The following is a 19598-nucleotide window of genomic DNA, read 5'->3' as shown; positions in this document are numbered from 1 at the left end:
TGAATGTGACAAAGGTCAGTATACCGATCAAGCGCCTCTGTCTCTGCTGGTGTTTTTACAGGAGTAGCCTACATTGGTATAGTGCTGTGAATAACAGCAACATGGTGAGGGGCCAGGGCTATACCTCTGAATCTACAGTAGGCTGGTTCAGAGTACAGGCTTGGGCTAATAATCCCTGCTCTTTCTCCTGGCTAAAAGTGCCAACATCACCAGCTCTAGTTGGAATGCAGCCTTTCAGGATTCAGACAAGCCAATGCCATTTGTCATCCGCAATCATGTCCAGTGTTAGCTTCCTGGTAAAAGTGAGTTTAATAATTGCCTCTGGTAAGAAAGAAAAATGTGGATATTAGACCTCACAGAGGTAATTGAAATCCTATTTTTAGTACTTCAGAGGGCTGCAATAGTTATCAGCAATTATTATGGACCATGGTCCTTCCTCACATTTCTTTAGAAACAGCTCCCATATTCTGTTTCCTCATTCAAAGACTATTTTGTTTTGTGTTAAATTGTTTTCTCATTTGAAGCAAATAAACAGCTATGAGAATTAAATGTAACGCATTGCCTTGCGAGGGAATTTGATTAGGCATTTTTTCCTAAAGTATATCTTTTTTCACATTTTCTGTGTGTAGACCAGTTACTGATATACAAACACTCTGTTTAAAGCCCAACCCATATAATGTCTAAATATAACTGACAGATTAATGGGACGTGGAAAGGGGTCAGTGGATTACCCAGTTTATTGTTAGATAAGGCATCAGGGGATAAAATCTAAATGTATTTTGTCAGTAAAACAAAATCAAACTGTGCCTCCCTTCAGGAGCAGTATATTAATGCAGCTCTTATAATGTGATTTGTGAAACTCTAAAATACATTTTTAAAGTATTAACTCAATAATGTGTTGTTAGTGCTGCCATGAAATCAGGTATTACAGGTTCTTTCAAGGCTGTTCTGTGCTGTTCATAAGGGTGAAGGGAGATACAGATTAGCCCTGTATTGAAAGCTAATGGACAGTATCTGAGCAGTTTGTTCCCTGGAATTTCTGATCCTCTCCAAAGATACGGTTTATAATGACGAGATGGTCTTGTCAGTCTCTGCCCTAACGATGGGAGTCGTTGTCCCAAAGGCGGGAAGGCAGGCGGTCTGCTTATCAGTCTGCTTATCGGTCTGCTTATCAGTCTGCTTATCGGTCTGCTTATCACTGTATTCTCGCGTGGACAGATTTTGATTGGGTGGACCCTCTAGCTTCACCTCTTCCTCTCTGTCCTGACTGATTTCTATAGAGTGAAGAGTCATAGGAATCAGTGTCATATAGTTCATTCACTATCTGTCCTTCAAAGGTACGAAGGCCAAACATCTCTGCTCGTACCCACATGAAGCATACGCGTTTAGAAAAAGTGGGAAAAATGGAAAAATAGTGGTAAGGCCCTTTCAAAAAGTTTGTGTTTGTGATGAATCATAATTGAAGAGCTGAAGAACAAGGTTCAAATGTTTTATTTGTATTATTTGAACACTTCTGCGTGTTCATCAAACAAAGCCTGTGGAATATAACAGCATAGAATGAAGGTACAGTATCCATAAGGTGAACACTTCACGTATCCAATCTCTACTTCACATATTTCATAATAGCCTGGAAACAGATGTTGTGAATTGAAGGTTCACATTTTGTCCATAATGACTGTGCTGCCTGTAGCCGACCTCTCACTTGCAGTTCCTATGGATTTTTCATCTTGACACGATTCATGATTCTTTTTCCCTTTCTGACACAATGATTACAATGAAATGCCATGGTGAGCCTGAGCCATTATAACCTCATCATGCATGATTAAGAATAGAAAACTAAGGGAGGGGAAGTTAGCCTTTGACATAAGCAACATCAACACAGCATAGATCAATAGCATCAGCAAATCCCATTTTCTATTGTGATTTGCCATAATAATTCAATAGAATATGTGCAGTTGATTCTGAGGTACAAATGCCTTTGAAGTGTAAATGAGTTGGAAGGAGCAGCAAGAACCATATATCTACTCATACATCACATTGTGTTTGGATACAACAACAAATCACTGGGAGAAACTTTCTGTAGGAAATGCATCTAGTGTCATTCTCTGGGAACCACACTGACCAGATTGTGTTACCCAACACATTACGGAAGAACCACATCTAAATAAATAATCCATACCTTAAGTGTTTGATCCCCCAGATGGCTTCTTAAATGCATAAGAACTGTTTAGATCAATAAATAAGGTCTACCAGGAGAAATATGAGGCCTTTATTCATCATATCCCACTGAGATTGTGCTGCCGCACACGTAACCCCAGGACACTTTATTCTTTCAAATGCATTTCCTTGCACTTTCCTTACTCACACAGTCCCAGGTATGCTCTCAAAACTGAAAACTCAAAGAGCCATGGCACCATTTTAAAAGGAAAGAGAACCTTTGTAATATACAGCATTTTAAACAAACATTTAGGAATATCCTATGTAGGCCTTTTTCATAATTATTTGTTTATAACCTACACATTATCTTGGGGCACAAACCAATCTGTTAGCCTGAAGTCAGTGTGATTGTGTGAACTCCGCCCTGCCGATGCGTCATGCGAACTAAATCATACGCACACATTTTTCTTCTCACGTTGTGAAAATGCGACGTAGACTTCCGATTGAAAAGTTTTCATTCTGGAGCCATTGAAGTGAGTGCCAGGCTACTTCCCGAGTTTTTCCTGCTTCTATGTGTAATACTTGTTAAACGAAATTGTAGTGTATTGAAAATCACGTCATATAAAGTAGGCAACTGAGAGAAGTTAGAATTTTTAACGCCTCTCAGAAGCGTTGATTGGATTGAGAGTCTCCTGTAACGCCGGTTGTTGTTTTGCCTAAGCTAACGTTACTTGATCACGTTTTCCTGCTGGGGGAAAAACAATTTGACTAATGGGTATATTGCTCTCTTGCGAAAGTGAAATTAAAGCTACAAATTGGCCGATGCACTAATTTGTTGAAGGGTGCCTTCAAACAGATTAAATGTGAATTTCGTTGTGAAGACAGTAGGCAATATAACAATATATGCCATACCAGTGCATTCTGATGGAAATATTGTAGGTGCAGTCTAAACCTAAAAGATGTGGCGCTGAAAATAGCCTTAGGCTATATAGATCAACCTAGTAATGTAATATATAGTAATCAGAGAATAGACACGCACAACTTGGAGCAGAAATGTGTAATTTTACAGTAGCCTATACTGTAGGTGAAAATACATATATGTATTAATCGTTTACTCAGGACATTCTTCTGACATTTTTTTCAAGTGTGATTTGTTTTTGTAGGCTTTGTGAGACCTGAAGATGAAGCCAGTAATAGTTGTGCATGGCGGTGCCTGGGCCATCCCGGATGAAATGGCTAAGGCATCTGTGGATGGGGTGAAGTCTGCAGCTACTGCAGGCTTTCTGGCTATGAAGAGAGGAGGCAGTGCATTGGATGCTGTTGAGCTGGCTGTTAGGGCCTTAGAAGATAACCCAACCTTTGATGCAGGTACTTTTTGTACAATCACCGCTCAGACTCCGAGCTCACCCAATTATTCTCCAGGCAGATCTCCCTGTGCTGCTGGTGTGGCGATTTAAATTGTATCTCCAATGGTGATAGTTCTCTATTGAAACAGATCCTAAATATTTTCATATTTTTGCAGAGATCGAAATGAGTTCAAATTTCATTCAAATTAAATGTAAATGTTTTAAAATTGGTTCAACATAAACGTTTACTTTAGGCTTCAAATATATAGCTTGCAAACTCCATTTGTGATAGTAAATTCTCTCTGGTTTCATATTCAGATGCATTTTAGTGAGAGCTGCTCTGGGCTCATGATTTTTTTTAAATCAATAATTAAATTAAGTTTGATTTCAGCAAATGCCACATTTAAAACACTACCCACTGACCCTATTTAACTTTTTTAATCTTAAGCATTTTTGACAGAGGGCCTGAATATTTTCCCATGTCATTTTCTGATGTAGTTTCCAAAGGTAGAATATGGTATTATTCAAATGAGAAGGGTATGATGACATGTGATAAGTGCCATGTAACACACTTCATCTACTCTCTCACATTCCACTGTATTTCCTTTTGTACTTCTGACACCTCCATCACTCTGACAGCGCCGTTGCATTTTGGTACACCAGAAGCACATTCATTTCCAATGAAACGCAGCGTTTGCCTTGCAGCATTGTGTTGCTGAGGCAGTTGCAGTGCGTTCTGGGTGGTGGATACGTTGGATTTATCGAACGCAGGCGTCAAACTGTATGCGTTGACGGCTATGACAGAAATGGTAGCAGAAGGTGAATGATTAATTTTTGTTGTATGCATATCCAGATGATGCTGCGTACTATTTTGCACGATGATCGGTGTGATCAAGGCGTAAGGAGTCTACTTAATGATCAGTCTAATGGCATTGAACGGTTTGGAGCAATCATCGGATTACACCAAACCATAGGGAAGCACAAGACACTTCATTAACACACTCAGCTTATCGGGACCCATCTAGTTTGTGATGGCTAACTGCCACATTGGGTGAAATGCCAGATCCTCTTTAAGGCATTGGAGCGAAATCAGCACTTCATCACAGGATAATTGTATACACTGAAGCAGTCGGCACTCAGGAGCAAGGTCTAATCAATAGGCGACTAATGCAATCTCACTTTGGGGGAAAGACTGCAAGTTTCAGTGACCTCTGGGTGTAGTGAAGAGACCTGATATTGTGTTATTACACAGCAGTGAGCAGCTCTTTGTACTCCATTGACATTGATCAACTTTTCTATCAACACACTGTTAGGAAGAAGAAAGTGTTTCAAAATATGCAACCACGCTGCCACAAATATCAATAGACTCTCAATTTGTCTGAAAAAAAGACTATTTATTTTGGGGTTGAATGACAAACTCTTGACCAACTCTTTCCTTTAGTCATGGTCTGAGAGAGCCTGACCCCTGATGAATGTGACCCACCATTTTCATTTCAGGTCATGGAGCGGTACTGAATGCTAATGGCGAAGTGGAGCTGGACTCCATCATTATGGATGGGAGGACTCTAGCTGCTGGAGCTGTGTCTTCGGTGAAGAACATCGCCAACCCTGTGTCACTGGCCCACGCTGTGATGGAAAAGGTTGTCTTTCTCTTTGTCCAATCTTTTCTTATTTCCTCTTATCTCAGCTAAACAATGCATGCTGGTTACGTCTCCTAGAAGAGAAGGAACGCTAGGTACAGTATTGATCAGGCTGGAGCCTGGGTCAGTCATCCTTTTTGGTTTGTTTGGAAGAATACTATGAAATGGTGGATTTTGTTCCCTCTTCGTCTTGTTGCGATTAGTGCTTTTGAGGTCGGTTTGGATTCGGTTCGATTATTAAAAAAAATGTAAATCACGGTTTTCCATTTCGGGTTTGATTATAATTTGTTTTGCATTAAATGCACTTTTTTTTTTACATTTACATTTTAGTCATTTAGCAGGCGCTCTTATCCAGACCGACTTACAGTAGTGAATGCATACATTTCATACAATTTCATACATTTTTATTTTTATTTTTTTATTTTTTTCTGTGCTGGCCCCCCGTGGGAAACGAACCCACAACCCTGGTGTTGCAAACACCATGCTCTACCAACTGAGCTACAGGGAACCAACTGAGCTACAGGGAAGGCACTATGCATTATGTGGTTTGAATGCTGTAACACAGAATACAACAATTAATAAGAGTCTCATAATGGCAGCTATAACTTATTAACCTTCATTTATTCACTTTACTTTAGTAAAATATTTCAGTTGTTGTGTATATTACAATTGTTATATTTGATTATTTGATTATTTCATTCCAAGTCATCATCTCATCTCTATATAGCTGCTGCCTATGCTGTCTGATAAAATCACTATTATAGTAGTTCCTCAAAGCTTGGTGGATAGGAGCGTTGGGCCTGTAACCGAAAGGTTGCTGGATCAAATCCCCGAACTAACTAGGTAAAAATCTGTTGTTCTGCCCCTGAGCAAGGCAGTTAACCCACTGTTCCCCTGGCGCCGATGACGTGGTTGTGGATTAAGGCAGCCCTCCGCACCTCTCTGATTCAGAGGGTTTGGGTTAAATGCTGAAGACACATTTCAGTTGAATGTAGGTATCCCTTTTTCCATTTCCCTAAATAAGGCAGACTTTTATGACTGCTGAATACCAACTATCAATCACTTACATCAGGTACAGTTGAAGTCAGAATAATAGTAGAGAGAATGATTTATTTCGGCTTTATTTATTTCATCACATTCCCAGTGGGTCAGAAGTTTACATACACTCAATTAGTATTTGGTAGAATTGCCTTTACATTTTTTAACTTGGGTCAAACGTTTTGGGTAGCCTTCCACAAGCTTCCCACAATAAGTTGGGTGAATTTTGGCCCATTCCTCCTGACAGAGCTGGTGTAACTGAGTCAGGTTTGTAGGCCTCCTTGCTCGCACATGCTTTTTCAGTTCTGCCCACAAATTTTCTATGGGATTGAGGTCAGGGCTTTGTGATGGCCACTCCAATACCTTGACTATGTTGTCCTTAAGCCATTTTGCCACAACTTTGGAAATATGCTTGGGGTCATTGTCCATTTGGAAGACCCATTTGCAACCAAGCTTTAACTGTCTGACTGATGTCTTGAGATGTTGCTTCAATATATCCACATAATTTTCCATCCTCATGATGCCATCTATTTTGTGAAGTGCACCAGTCCCTCCTGCAGCAAAGCACCCCCACGACATGATGTTGCCACCCCCGTGCTTCACGGTTGGGATGGTATTCTTCGGCTTGCAAGCCTGTCCCTTTTTCCTCCAAACATAACGATGGTCATTATGGCCAAACAGTTCTATTTTTGTTTCATCAGACCAGAGAACATTTCACCAAAAAGTACAATATTTGTCCCCATATGTAGTTGCAAACCGTAGTCTGTTTTTTTGATGGCGGTTTTGGAGCAGTGGCTTCTTCCTTGCTGAGCGGCCTTTCAGGTTATGTCGATGTAGGACTCGTTTTACTGTGGCTATAGATACTTTTGTACCCGTTTCCTCCAGAATCGTCACAATGTCCTTTGCTGTTGTTCTGGGATTGATTTGCAATTTTTGCACCAAACTACGTTCATCTCTAGGAGACAGAACGCTTCTCCTTCCTGAGCAGTATGACGGCTGCGTGGTCCCATGGTGTTTATACTTGCGTACTATTGTTTGTACAGATGAACGTGGTACCTTCAGGCGTTTGGAAATTGCTCTCAAGGATGAACCAGACTTGTGGAGGTCTACAATTGTTTTTTCTGAGGTCTTGGGTGATTTCTTTTGATTTTCCCATGATGTCAAGCAAAGAGGCACTGAGTTTGAAGGTAGGCCTTGAAATGCATCCACAGGTACACCTCCAATTGACTCAAATTATGTCAATTAGCCTATCAGAAGCTTCTAAAGCCATGACATCATTTTCTGGAATTTTCCAAGTTGTTTAAAAGCACGGTAAATTTAGTGTATGTGACCCACTGGAATTGTGATATAGTGAATTTTAAGTGAAATAATCTGTCTGTAACAAGTGAAATAATCTGTCTATAAGCAATTGTTGGAAAAATGACTTGTGTCAAGCACAAAGTGGATGTCCTAACCGACTTACCAAAACTATAGTTTGTTAACAAGAAATGTGTGGAGTGGTTGAAAAACGTGTTTTAATGACTCCAACCTAAGTGTATGTAAACTTCTGACTTCAACCTTATATTCAGGTAGAGATACCTCGTGAAGCAACTTCTCTCATCCCTCTCCATCACACATTATTCTGTCTTTTCTCGCTTTCTCCTCGTCTTCCCCACACTAACCTAATGTAGCAGGCGTAGAAGAAACACACAGACCGGACAAGTAGGCGCGCAATGGATTATGGTCATTGTAGTTAATAACCACATTTTCTGCCCTGAACTATGTAGAATATTGGCCTGTTGGAAACTACAGTTCCCTATGATTTATCTCAACAGAAACGACACAATGTGCTCATTGAGTTGGAAATAATTGAACCAATGTTGGCCAATTAGTTGTTTAAAAATGAAAAATAACCAAAATGTTGGTTAAATTGCTCAGCACTAGTTGCCAGGTTAATTAACCGTCTTATGAAACATCCCACCTTTGTTTGTGTCACTCTTTTACTACCTTTTGTGCGTCTTTTCCAGGGTTTTTATTAACCAAATACAGCACTTCACTCCTCTGAGCTGCTGAAAGTGCAGTGTCAGGTCAGAACATATACAGTGCCTTCGGAAAGTATTCAGACCCCGTGACTTTTTCCACATTTTGTTACGTTACAGCCTTATTCAAAATATATCTTTTTTTTTAAATCCTCAGCAATCTGCACACAATACCCCATAATGATAAAGCGAAAAGAGGTTTTTAGAAATGTTTGCTAATTTATTAAAAATGTTAAACTGAAATATGTAAAACCAAAAAATGTCTGCAGCATGTAAGGTCCCCAAGAACACAGTGGCCTCCATCATTCTTAAATGGCAGAAGTTTGGAACCACCAAGACTCCTAGAGCTGGCCGCTTGGCACTCCACCAATCAGGCCTTTATGGTAGAGTGGCCAGACAGAAGCCACTCCTCAGTAAAAGGCACATCCCGCTTGGCACATAAAGACTCTCAGACCATTAGAAACAAGATTCTCTGATCTGATGGAACAAAAATTAAACACTTTGGCCCGAATGCCAAGCGTCACGTCTGGAGGAAACCTGGCACCATCCCTACAGTGAAGTATGATGGTGGCAGCATCATGCAGTGGGGGTGTTTTTCAGCAGCAGGGACTGGGAGACTAGTCATGATTGAAGCAAAGATGAACAGAGCAAAGTACAGTTAGATCCTTGATGAAAGGACTCAGGACCTCAGACTGGGCAAAGGTTCACCTTCCAACAGGACAACGACCCTAAGCACACAGCCAAGACAATGCAGGAGAGGCTTCGGGACAAGTCTCTGAATGTCCTTGAGTGGCCCAGCCAGAGCCCAGACCCGATCGAACATCTCTGGAGAGACATTAAAATAGCTGTGCAGCAACGCTCCCCATCCAACCTGACAGAGCTTGAGAGGATCTGCAGAGAAGAATGGGAGAAACTCCCCAAATACAGGTGTACCAAGCTTGTAGCGTAAACTTTAGGCTGTAACGTAACAACATGTGGAAAAAGTCAAGGGGTCTGAATACTTTCCGAAGGCACTGTATAACATATGAAGAGCTATAATACCAGGCAATTATTTTCTGAAAACATTTGCAAAGGTGTGTAGATTTTTTATTTATTTTACTAGGCAAGTCAGTTAAGAACAAATTCTTATTTTCAATGACGGCCTAGGAACAGTGGGTAGAACCTTGTTCAGGGGCAGAACGACAGATTTTTACCTTGTCAGCTCGGAGATTTGATCTTGCAACCTTTCGGTTACTAGTCTAACGCTCTAACCGCTAGGCTACCTGCTGTCCCAGATGAATCACATTGATCAGGCACACAGATTTACCAGAGCTAGACATTGTGAATAATTGATAAATCACATAAAACAGCTTACTGAAAGGTGAAGAACCATTACATCTTGATGAATGTGGATAGTAACTGATATGGTTGTCATTGATACAATTTTGAGTGTGAGTTCTGTTCTGTCTCCTGTTTTACGGTTGCAATTCAATTGAGTACTTTGCTATAAAAGTCAAGTCCCTGAAAATTATAACTTGAAGGCTGATTATTTACAAAGGAATTTGGTTTGAAATCAATGATAAAGATAGCTATAGGGGGCTATACAGAATCTACTGTGTATGGAAAGCAGTTTTTATCTGGGCTCTTGTGGAAGAGATGTCATTGAATTGACTTCTCTACACATGGTTATTGCCATCCTTCAAAGCTTGACCATTTCCTTTTAGCAGAAATCAAAGGATAATCAATGGAGGCCGGTTTTTGATTGATTTTAATCTTGATCCTTTCAGGTGATGAGAATTATAGTTTGGTTATATGATTTACTCACAAGGGACATTAACGACTAACTCATTGAAAAATGCAGATCTATTATGTGATGTAGCGCTGGAAGTGATGAGATTGTGGAGCGACGCTGTCCGTTTCAGATTTCACAGAACAGAATGAACAGAAGAATTTGGTCTAACAGCTAGGAGGCTATTAACAGGTATAATGTGCATCTTTGTACTCACTTGGTTACTTGGTAATCTTGTAATGCTGTCAACTAATACCTCACTCCAGATGCTATCTGAAAATGGATGGGGAACACCACTAAGATGAGGGCCTGTTGCAAAAGACTGACAGCGTATCGTATTAACATAACATCTTCCATGATTTATTCGTTTGCCTGACACCTTCCATCAAAATAACTGACAGGGTTTATAATGAATTGTTTGGGATACAGATTCTTCTAATTTCCTCTGGAGAAGTCTGCTCAGCTGCAGCGGAGATACACATTTGAAGTCATGAATCCCCTTCTAGACTCTTTGAAACATAACCACACAGCGATATTGCTACAATTTTGTTTTCTGAATTGCCACTGTAAAGAATACAATCTTCAGAGTCTCTGAAGTCAGGCAAGCCCAGACATAAATAACATGCTTTTTGTCTCCTAGTTTTACCCAACAAATCAGTGCATTATTACCTAGCCTGACAAAGTACTATGTGTTTATACCGGTGAGATTCCAACCATCCTAGTTTACCCCTTTTTTCTGCATGGATTTATATTCTCAAAGTGTGCTGGTTTTCTACTGCATTACCCTACCGATTTAAAGATGAGATACTAACAAGTCTTGCATCATGGAACCTAAAAAACATGGTGAAACTTCACCTTGTCACTCAGGGAACACAAAATAGTGGCCAAATGTCTGGGAGAATGGGTGATCTCGGGCTCCTGTCACCACCCTGAAAGACCATAGTCCTGCTCTGATCTGCTCTGCACTCACTAGCAGATCTGTTTAACAGCTTGGTATTAAAAATTCATCAGGGCATGATCAATGCAGCGATCAAGCTTCACTGGCCCTGTGTTCCTTCCTGTTATCTAGTGTGCACCTGGCCTGACAGAGAGAAATTACATGAATAACCATTTTAATATTTAAAAGTTTCTAATGGTGTTCTCCTGTCTCCCATTACAGTACACACAGGACAAAACAGAACATTAAGACCGTTCTACATTTAGAACAGTTGAGAATGTACAGGTAACTGCAAAAATTAGGGATTAAATGTGTTAAATGTGTCTTAATAGGGTATTGGGCCAGAACAGCTTCAATGCGTCTTGGCATAGATTCTACAAGAGTCTCTCTATTGGAGGTATGCGAAACCATTCTTCCATGAGAAATTCCATCATTTTGTGTTTTGTTGATAGTGGTGGAAAACACGGTGTCGGGTCCCGCTCCAGAATCTCCCATAAGAGTTCAATTGGGTTGAGATCTGGTGACTGAGACGGCCATGGTATATGGTTTACATCGTTTTCATGCTCATCCAACCATTCAGTGCCCTGTGGATGGGGTCATTGTCATCCTATGGAGCATAGCCATGGTAGCCAAAATAATGGACTGCCCAGCAGTTTTATACATGACCCTAAGCATGATGGGATGTTAATTGCTTAATTAACCCAGGAAACACACCTGTGTGAGAGCACATGCCTTCAAAATACCAAAATACTTTCTATCCCTCATTTACTCAGGTGTTTCCATTATTTTGTCAGTTAACTCTATGTATTTTTTTATTTCACCTAACACAGAACAAGTCCTTTATTTAACCAGGTAGGCTAGTAGAGAACAAGTTCTCATTTACAACTGTGACCTGGCCAAGAATAAAGCAAAGCAGTTCGACACATACAACAACACAGAGTTACACATGGAATAAACAAACATACAGTCAATAATACAGTTGAAAAAAATCTATACACAGTGTGTGCAAATGAGGTAAGAAAAGTGAGTTAAGGCAATAAATAGGCCATGGTGGCGAAGTAAATTACAATATACCAATTAGACACTAGAGTGATTGATGTGCAGAACATGAATGTGCAAGTAGAGATACAGGGGTGCAAAGGAGCAAGATAAATAAATAAATACAGTATGGGGATGAGGTAGTTGGATGGGCTATTTACAAATGGGCTATGTATAACCTTAGAAAAACTTTAGCAGTTTTAGCTGCTCTCTAGAAACGTGTGACATTCACATTCCCTCCATTGCCGGAAATGAAAACAGTGGTAGTGAGAGAAAGAGGAGAGATGCAGGAAGAAATAGTGATCACAGCACAAAGACTTTGGCCTCTTTGGTTAGAAGTGTAGCTCCAGAAACATCTTTTCATGGTTTCAATATAACGTAAAGAGTAAATCACACTCTTTTGGTAGGTGCAGCAAGTTAAACACTGAAGACAGAATAATTTCCTGGCTAAAGATGAAAAGATTAAAATAGTATCAGCATTACAACCAATTCCATCCACCCAGAAGTGTATCAGCATCCTCCTCCACATTATCACAAAGTAATGAACTGTATCGCTTTCCTCCTTGTTGTCCATAGACGTCTCATGTCAGCTATATAGGTGGAAATACCAAGAGAAAGGCTGATAAATATTAGATTAAACAAGACTGAATTGCACTTTGGATGAATGAAGGCCCATCACGGTTTTGTATCAGGGGAAGGTGTGAGACTCACGGCATTCACACAACAGGTATGGATTTAAGATCAGATGTGGCTCAGATGTTATGGATAGTGTTACGGGACATAACAGGCAGGTCAAGGTTACCTGCCAGTCTTGTGAGCCAGGCTTGCTGATAGGCTTAAATGGGCCGTGATGCTACATAACTAGGGGCTAATAGATTTGCTCTGAGGGAAATGTTGATTTAGCATAATGGATGACAGGATGTGTCTAAGGCAACTCACTGCTATATAGTGCCTGGGATTACACATTTTTTTCAGAAGAGGGGAAAAATTCCCATTCAGATTATTACCATTTTATTTTCATTTCTTTGCACACAATTCAATACTGGTAACACATGTAACATTATTACGGTCCAATGTTTAAAAAACAAACCTAAACTGCATCAATTTTAATTTTCAGTTTTTCTTTTTTATCCCCTATGCTTGCTGTCATTGGGATGCACTCAGACTGACCACGTCATGTTGACAGACATAGGTGCAAACATGTTTGCTGAAAGCGTTGGCATACCTACAGTCCCTACAGACGCCCTGGTGACAGAATGTGAGAGAACGGAGTGGGAGAAGGCCAAGAACTATGCTGTTGGAGTGAAGGAGCTCTTCAACTCTCAATGGTAAGAAGAACCTTCATTCATTTGTTATACCTTGGCTTGGACATATAGTTTGCAACTATTCTGTAACATGAACCTAAGAAATACCATAAAGTCAGACTAAATTATAACCTGCCTTTCTGATGAGTTATATTCACATTACAGTATGTTAAATAGGCGTTTCACCCTCCTGAAGACCGCAAAGTAATTACAGTAAATGAAAACGACATCACTGAGGCATTAAGCCTGCCATGCAGCGGAGCGCTGACGAAATGTGCAACAACCACCCAGAAATCCTATGAAACGAATTCTCCCTCTATAGAGACAGCTGGTCCGTCGCTGCACACTGCCAAGGAACGAGACAAGTTGACACAGTAGGGGAAGCAATCTGTGAGGCAGGCTGAATGTGAGAGAAGCAGCGGCAGGCTGTGTGATAGATGATCTGACAGTTACGGTGTGGTAATTCTGGAGAAGGCTTCCATTCCCAGCCTTCCTTCCCATTGAGTGACATGTCAGAGCTAAGAAACTCAGCAACACTGCAAAGTGGTGTCATTGTTGAACAACCCCATTGACTGTTGAAAATGATAAGCTTTTTACTGCATGAGAGACAGGAGAACAAAGAGAGGGGGAGAGAAAGAAAGCCGAAGCTGGGAACGTAATGGCCTTAAGCTAGTCTGCAAGTAGAAAGCCGAGATATTAATCAACTCAAAGCTGACAAAGTTAGATAAAGTGATTGTGCAGTGTTTTCTGTGTAAATGTGTCTGAATAGTAGGATAAGAAGACACCTGCAACACAACCCAATCAAAGCCTTCTCATCTCCCCAAAGGACATTGTCTGGTCAGCCACTCACTACTTTGCAAATGTTCCCTTTCTCACCATTTCTCAAGGTCTGTAGTTATCTGTAGAGTAACTCTGGCAGCCCAGCAATTTCTGAGCAGCATGACATGGTGGAAGCACTAGACTCTATTGGGAAATTGTGAGTGTGTTGAGAGGCTGGGGATAGGGGGACACATAGCCTGGGGTTTGCCGTGACCCCACTCTCCGAGGGTGTCTCAGGCGGAGTTGGGATATGCATAAAAACACATTTCCAATTCACACATTCATAATACACACTTGTACATCTGTTTTGGATGGGAAGCATGTGGACACCTTAACTCCAACAACCCCAAGCACGGTGGGAAGGAGTAGAACAAATAGTAGGCTGTCTGGAAGTGCTGAGTGACAGTTGGCTAAGTTACAGCCGTTCCTCTCTCTCTGCCTCACCCTCTGCTGTCACGGGTGTCGTAGGGTAAAGACCAAGACGCAGCGGGAATACGTACACTCATCTTCTTTATTACAGACAAAGAAGGAAAAACCCAAAACAAACACGTATACAAAACACACCGACGAATAACAGGCCGGTAAGGCACAAAGCTATTCACAGCACAATCTCCCACAAAAACCCATGAACAACAAACTCCTACTTATAGGACCCTCAATCAGAGGCAACAATGACCAGCTGCCTCCAATTGAAGGTCCAACCCCAATTAACTAAACATAGAAATACAATAGACTAGATAGAACATAGAAAAATACTAACATAGAACATAGACTAACAAACCCTGAACCACATAAACCAAACACCCCTCTACCTAAATACATAGCCCAAACCACATGAAACAAACACCCCCTGCCACATCCTGACCAAACTATAATAACAAATAACCCCTATTACTGGTCAGGACGTGACATCTGCTTCCTAATTCATGGTGTCCTGATGTTCAAGTCCAATGCATTGGCTCTTTATGTGTTTTAGTACAGAGCCCTTGGAACTACTTTACTCTCGAACTTCATTTAAGGCGATTATGCCGAGACCCTTTGCCCAGTCGAATTGACCCTGGTCAGTATATAACATCAGTAGCGTGGAGATGACAGCGCACAGCTAGGTGTGTGCTGCTGACAGAAGTTGGCAAGGTCATTCGTATGCTCCACGGCTGTATTCAACTACAATGGTAATTAGCTGTGTCTTTCAGGGCCCACAGGGACATTGTATTAGTTACATTTAGATCTCAGCTGGCTATATGGCCCCTGAGGTTCAGATTTCACTTTGTATAAATTATTGTTGCACTTTTCACTGAGGTCACGAGACATTGCATGTCTAAGATTATTCAAGTTTTATATCTCCTAAGATACTACCAGAATAATGGCTTGGGGGTGATTTCAAAAGTAGAATTGATCCCATAGATAAAGACATCAATCTTCCCTGAGGATTCCCAGAATATATATACATTTAAAGATTCACCACAAAACTGCTCTTCACTGACAGGAGTTTGAGAATAGAGTCCACCATCAAACACTTTCTGTTTTCACCTGAACCCGTGAGCCGGATCCAGCCATCAGTAGTGATTTAATGGCGCAATCAGCCACCTGTCAAATTTGATTGATGTCTGCCATCAGGAATTCTCCCTAACTGGTCCTCACAAATATTCTTTTTAAAGTGGTGGTAAACCACTTTACTAGCTGAAGCATTAGTTTGGATGTTTTTTGTTTTGCCCTTGACCTATATCACTTACCCATACACCTGCAATGTCTTACATACAATGCTGTCTGTGTTGAGTATTTTAGTTTCATTGAAACAAAGAAAGAGAAAACCCTGAAGTATTGTATCTAGTTCAAGGTGTTGATTTTGCCAGGAACTAGTATCCAGAACAAGTGTAAAAACGGAACACTAGTAAACGACGACCTTGACTTCAATATAGTTCTTATTTTTCATTTCAAGGTGCATCAACACGTTCAAGCTACACAGGAAACATGGTGCTCATTTATGCACCTCTCAAATAAATTGTAAGTCAAGGTCAGTCACCAACTAGTGTGTGGTTTTTACACTTGTTCTGGATACTCAGTTGTATCATTGTTGTCACAAAATGTGTTTATCAACAAGCGTTTCAACATTTATTCCCCAGAAATCATCTTAATGTATTCCAGTATATTTCTGGATGCAGCACGAATGCATACAGTAGGCAAGATACAGGACCACTTTGAATGTTTATCTTCTCTTTCCTGTCATTGTATACAGGCAGATGATGATAGGACATATGCAGGAAGGCTTTCTGAAGGGCAGTTTTTCGAAGGAAGTATTTATGGAAATGCTCACTCTGTCACAGCGAGAATTTTCCATGTCAACACTGAAATTGCACTGCACATTTGTAGGAAAAAACGGACTATTGCTGTTCCCTCTGCGTGTACAGAACCATCAATGTTCTTTCTCATTTTGTGAGAAATTGAGGTGCAAACTAAATTGACCATAATGTCAACCCTATTGTTTATCTGTTTTGATAGATTCTCAGATTTTTTGGAGAGTTTCCACAAATAGCTTTATACTATGTGCTCTGTTATCACCTGCAGAATATACTGTAGCTCTTTCTCCATGTAGGGGCCACGATACTGTTGGAGCCGTTGCTGTAGACTGTTCTGGTAATGTTGCATGTGCAACTTCCACTGGAGGAATAAGAAACAAAATGGTGGGCAGAGTAGGAGATTCTCCAATCATAGGTAAGTAGCTGTTTATTAACCTATCCTCTTTCATGCCATAATTGAACTGGAACAATCTGAACAGTTTATGTATGTTGATTTGAAGTTTTATTTGACCTTCTCTTGTCTCTGGTAAATAAGGGTCTGGTGGGTATGCAGACAACCTGAGTGGTGCAGTATCCTGTACTGGCCATGGAGAGTCCATCCTGAAGGTCACCCTAGCCAGACTCATCCTCTTCCACGTAGAGCAAGGTAATGTAAGCCTACTCGGAATCACTTTGTAATAATTCACAAAGTCACTTGGGTATCATAGTCACAGTTATCTTATTATTGAATGTAATATATCTACAATTTGATATGTGAAAGTAGGCGTTTGATAAATTGCCCATATTGATGATTGTTTTGATTTCCAATAAGGACAATCCTGAGTCTGGAATATCAACCTCTTCATTGTTGGGTCTGGTTAATGAAAGGCCTGGTGGATCCGATCGATTATGAGACAAAATATTTTCCACCAACATAATTGGCCCACTTAACTTTGGCAATTTAATTAGCAAAGTGTCAGACAATCTGGTTGTCTTCCCCAGGCCAGACAGTGTGTCATGATGGATGTGCCAGGTCTTTGCATTAGGAAATCGAATTATTCTATAACCAAAAACTCAGATGCAAACACAGTTCAGTGTCAGATTTGATATAGAGAGGTGTTTGAAACTAATGCACTGTCAATTACAGACATGATACAATAGGAATAGTTAAATGAATAGTTAATGAGACGGGGTTATATTCTCCTCTCTGTAATAGCTTCCGTTAATTAAAGCAATTTTGTCATTTAAATATCTAATTAGCAGCTCCTCTTGGAGAAACAGAATGTTCAGAGGCTCTGGGAAACTTTAGAACAATTAGATCTTCCGATACAAGAGACAAGTTGATGTATCATTGTATGTATGCTTCCTACTTCTACCTGACAGAGCTCTAAGATTTAAGATACAATCTCTAAAATAGACTAACAGAATCCAATCTATGCTAAAAGTGAATAATAACAGCCTATCGGCTCACACGGCTGAAACCCTCTTTGAATTTTAATCAGGACAACAGAGTCCCATCTGGATTGGATCCTGCATCCTCAAGTGACTTTGCTTCTTTTTCACATCCCCTTTTTCACCCCCCCTTTCTTTTTTTACACACCCATTTTTCACATCCCCCTTTTTCACATCCTTTTACACCAATTTTGGTATGTAGCAATGGGACCTCTGACACAGAGACAGTACATGCATCTAAGTACACTCCAAATCTATTCTCCATGATGTTTTGTTTTCAAGCAGTGCTCATTCTTTCCTTAATGACATTGGTTGTGCATAGCCACAGTAACGTTACATAGATCTTATTTTATTTGCTCACAGGTAGTTGCACGTTTACGCAAACATCAGCTTACGCGTGGCCATGCTAAGTGGATGCAAACATTGCGAAGTTTTGACATTGCCACTGCCAATCATTTTTAATTGGCAAGCAGTAGAAAGAGGTGACTGTGCAGAGTGGGGCTGCAGGGAGCTGATAATGAGGCAACGTCTGTAGAAGGGTCAGCGGGGCCAGTGTTGGTTACATTGTCCTCTGGTAATGACACAGGGAAATGGAAAGAACGGCTGCTCTGTCTGCTCTGTCTTTGTGAGAGGTTTCTTCTGTTTCGTCAAATGGCTGCACTGCCCACAGCTACTGTGTCGTTCCTTTCTTTAGGCTTTGAATTAGAAAATGTTTTCTTGGTTGCTTTAGAAGTAGCCTAGATCCTAAAATGATTTCCCCCCCACAGACAAATGAGCTCGCACCTTTATTATCAGTGCAGTGACTTGTTTATAACTTCAATAACAATGTGTTTTGACAAGAGTTGTCAGGCTGGCTTATGTTTCATTTCAATTAATGTGAATGAACGTTAAATCTGACTGGGCCCGCAATGGCATATGGTTTTGATAGGTCCCTACAGTAATAATTCAGTCTGTATGCATGTGGGACTAACCCTCACTTTGTTTCCTATTTAAACAGGTAAAGGTGCTCCTGAGGCTGTAGAGGTCTCTTTGCGCTACATGGGTGATCGGGTACAGGGAGGAGGAGGAGCTATATTAGTTTCCCGGACAGGGGAGTGGGCAGCCAAGTTCACCACAGAGCGAATGGCCTGGGCAGCAGTGGAGAGAGAGGTTCTGTGGTATGGTTTGAACCCAAAAGAAGAGTTCAAAGAGACACTAAGACAATAACAGCTTAATCTATATTTTGTTAGGGGAGGGGGGATACATAGATTTGAAATAAAGTGTTATTGCGGAACACTGTGCCAGATTGACAAATGGAGCCTACTTACTGTAATTCTGTTGGCAAGAGAATTTAAAGGACCAGAGAAATCTATATGTGTTTGTGTTTTCAAAATGTTGTGGCATTTTATCACAGAATATATTTGACAAAAGCTTGGTCAGTTTGAGAGTTTTAAAATGGTTTAATGTTCTATGTAAATGTTTAATGGATTATGGATGTTTTTGTAATAATTAAAACCTGAGGAAAAAACTAACTTCATTAAAGCAATTTTAAATAAATTACTTTCTCTCATCAATATTATCAATCATTGAGCAATACAATGATGCTAGTAATTAATAACTGATATATCAGAAACCTACCAAACATCAAAGGCTTTTTTGGTATTTCATTGATATTGGTCTCTATATCTAGCTAATGATTGAATTGTGACCATTACAATAACTCAGTGAGGAAAGGAAAAATATCCTACACGAGCCCAGACTCGTCATTCCTTCATATCAGGATACAGGGAATGAATTAGTATTGGATTCCCTCATGGCAGCTTAAT

At 40.4% G+C, this 19598-nt stretch overlaps 1 protein-coding gene across 1 annotated transcript; it reads left to right on the top strand.

Annotated features, from left to right (window-relative positions):
- Positions 1–2559: 2559 nt before the first annotated feature.
- On the top strand, positions 2560–19346 carry si:dkey-103j14.5 (isoaspartyl peptidase/L-asparaginase). The gene is made up of 7 exons (XM_029698850.1): positions 2560–2690; positions 3321–3525; positions 5001–5143; positions 13107–13270; positions 16659–16777; positions 16898–17008; positions 18791–19346. Exons 2-7 carry the CDS (start codon positions 3339–3341, stop codon positions 18997–18999), a joined length of 933 nt encoding a protein of 310 aa, XP_029554710.1. The 5' UTR covers positions 2560–2690; positions 3321–3338; the 3' UTR covers positions 19000–19346.
- The last annotated feature ends 252 nt before the right edge of the window (positions 19347–19598 follow it).

The sequence above is a fragment of the Salmo trutta genome, chromosome 18 (genome assembly GCF_901001165.1).
Source record: "Salmo trutta chromosome 18, fSalTru1.1, whole genome shotgun sequence".
NCBI classification, from domain to species: domain Eukaryota; kingdom Metazoa; phylum Chordata; class Actinopteri; order Salmoniformes; family Salmonidae; genus Salmo; species Salmo trutta.
Note: the sequence above shows the minus strand (reverse complement) of the source record. Positions and strands in the feature narration are given on the sequence as shown.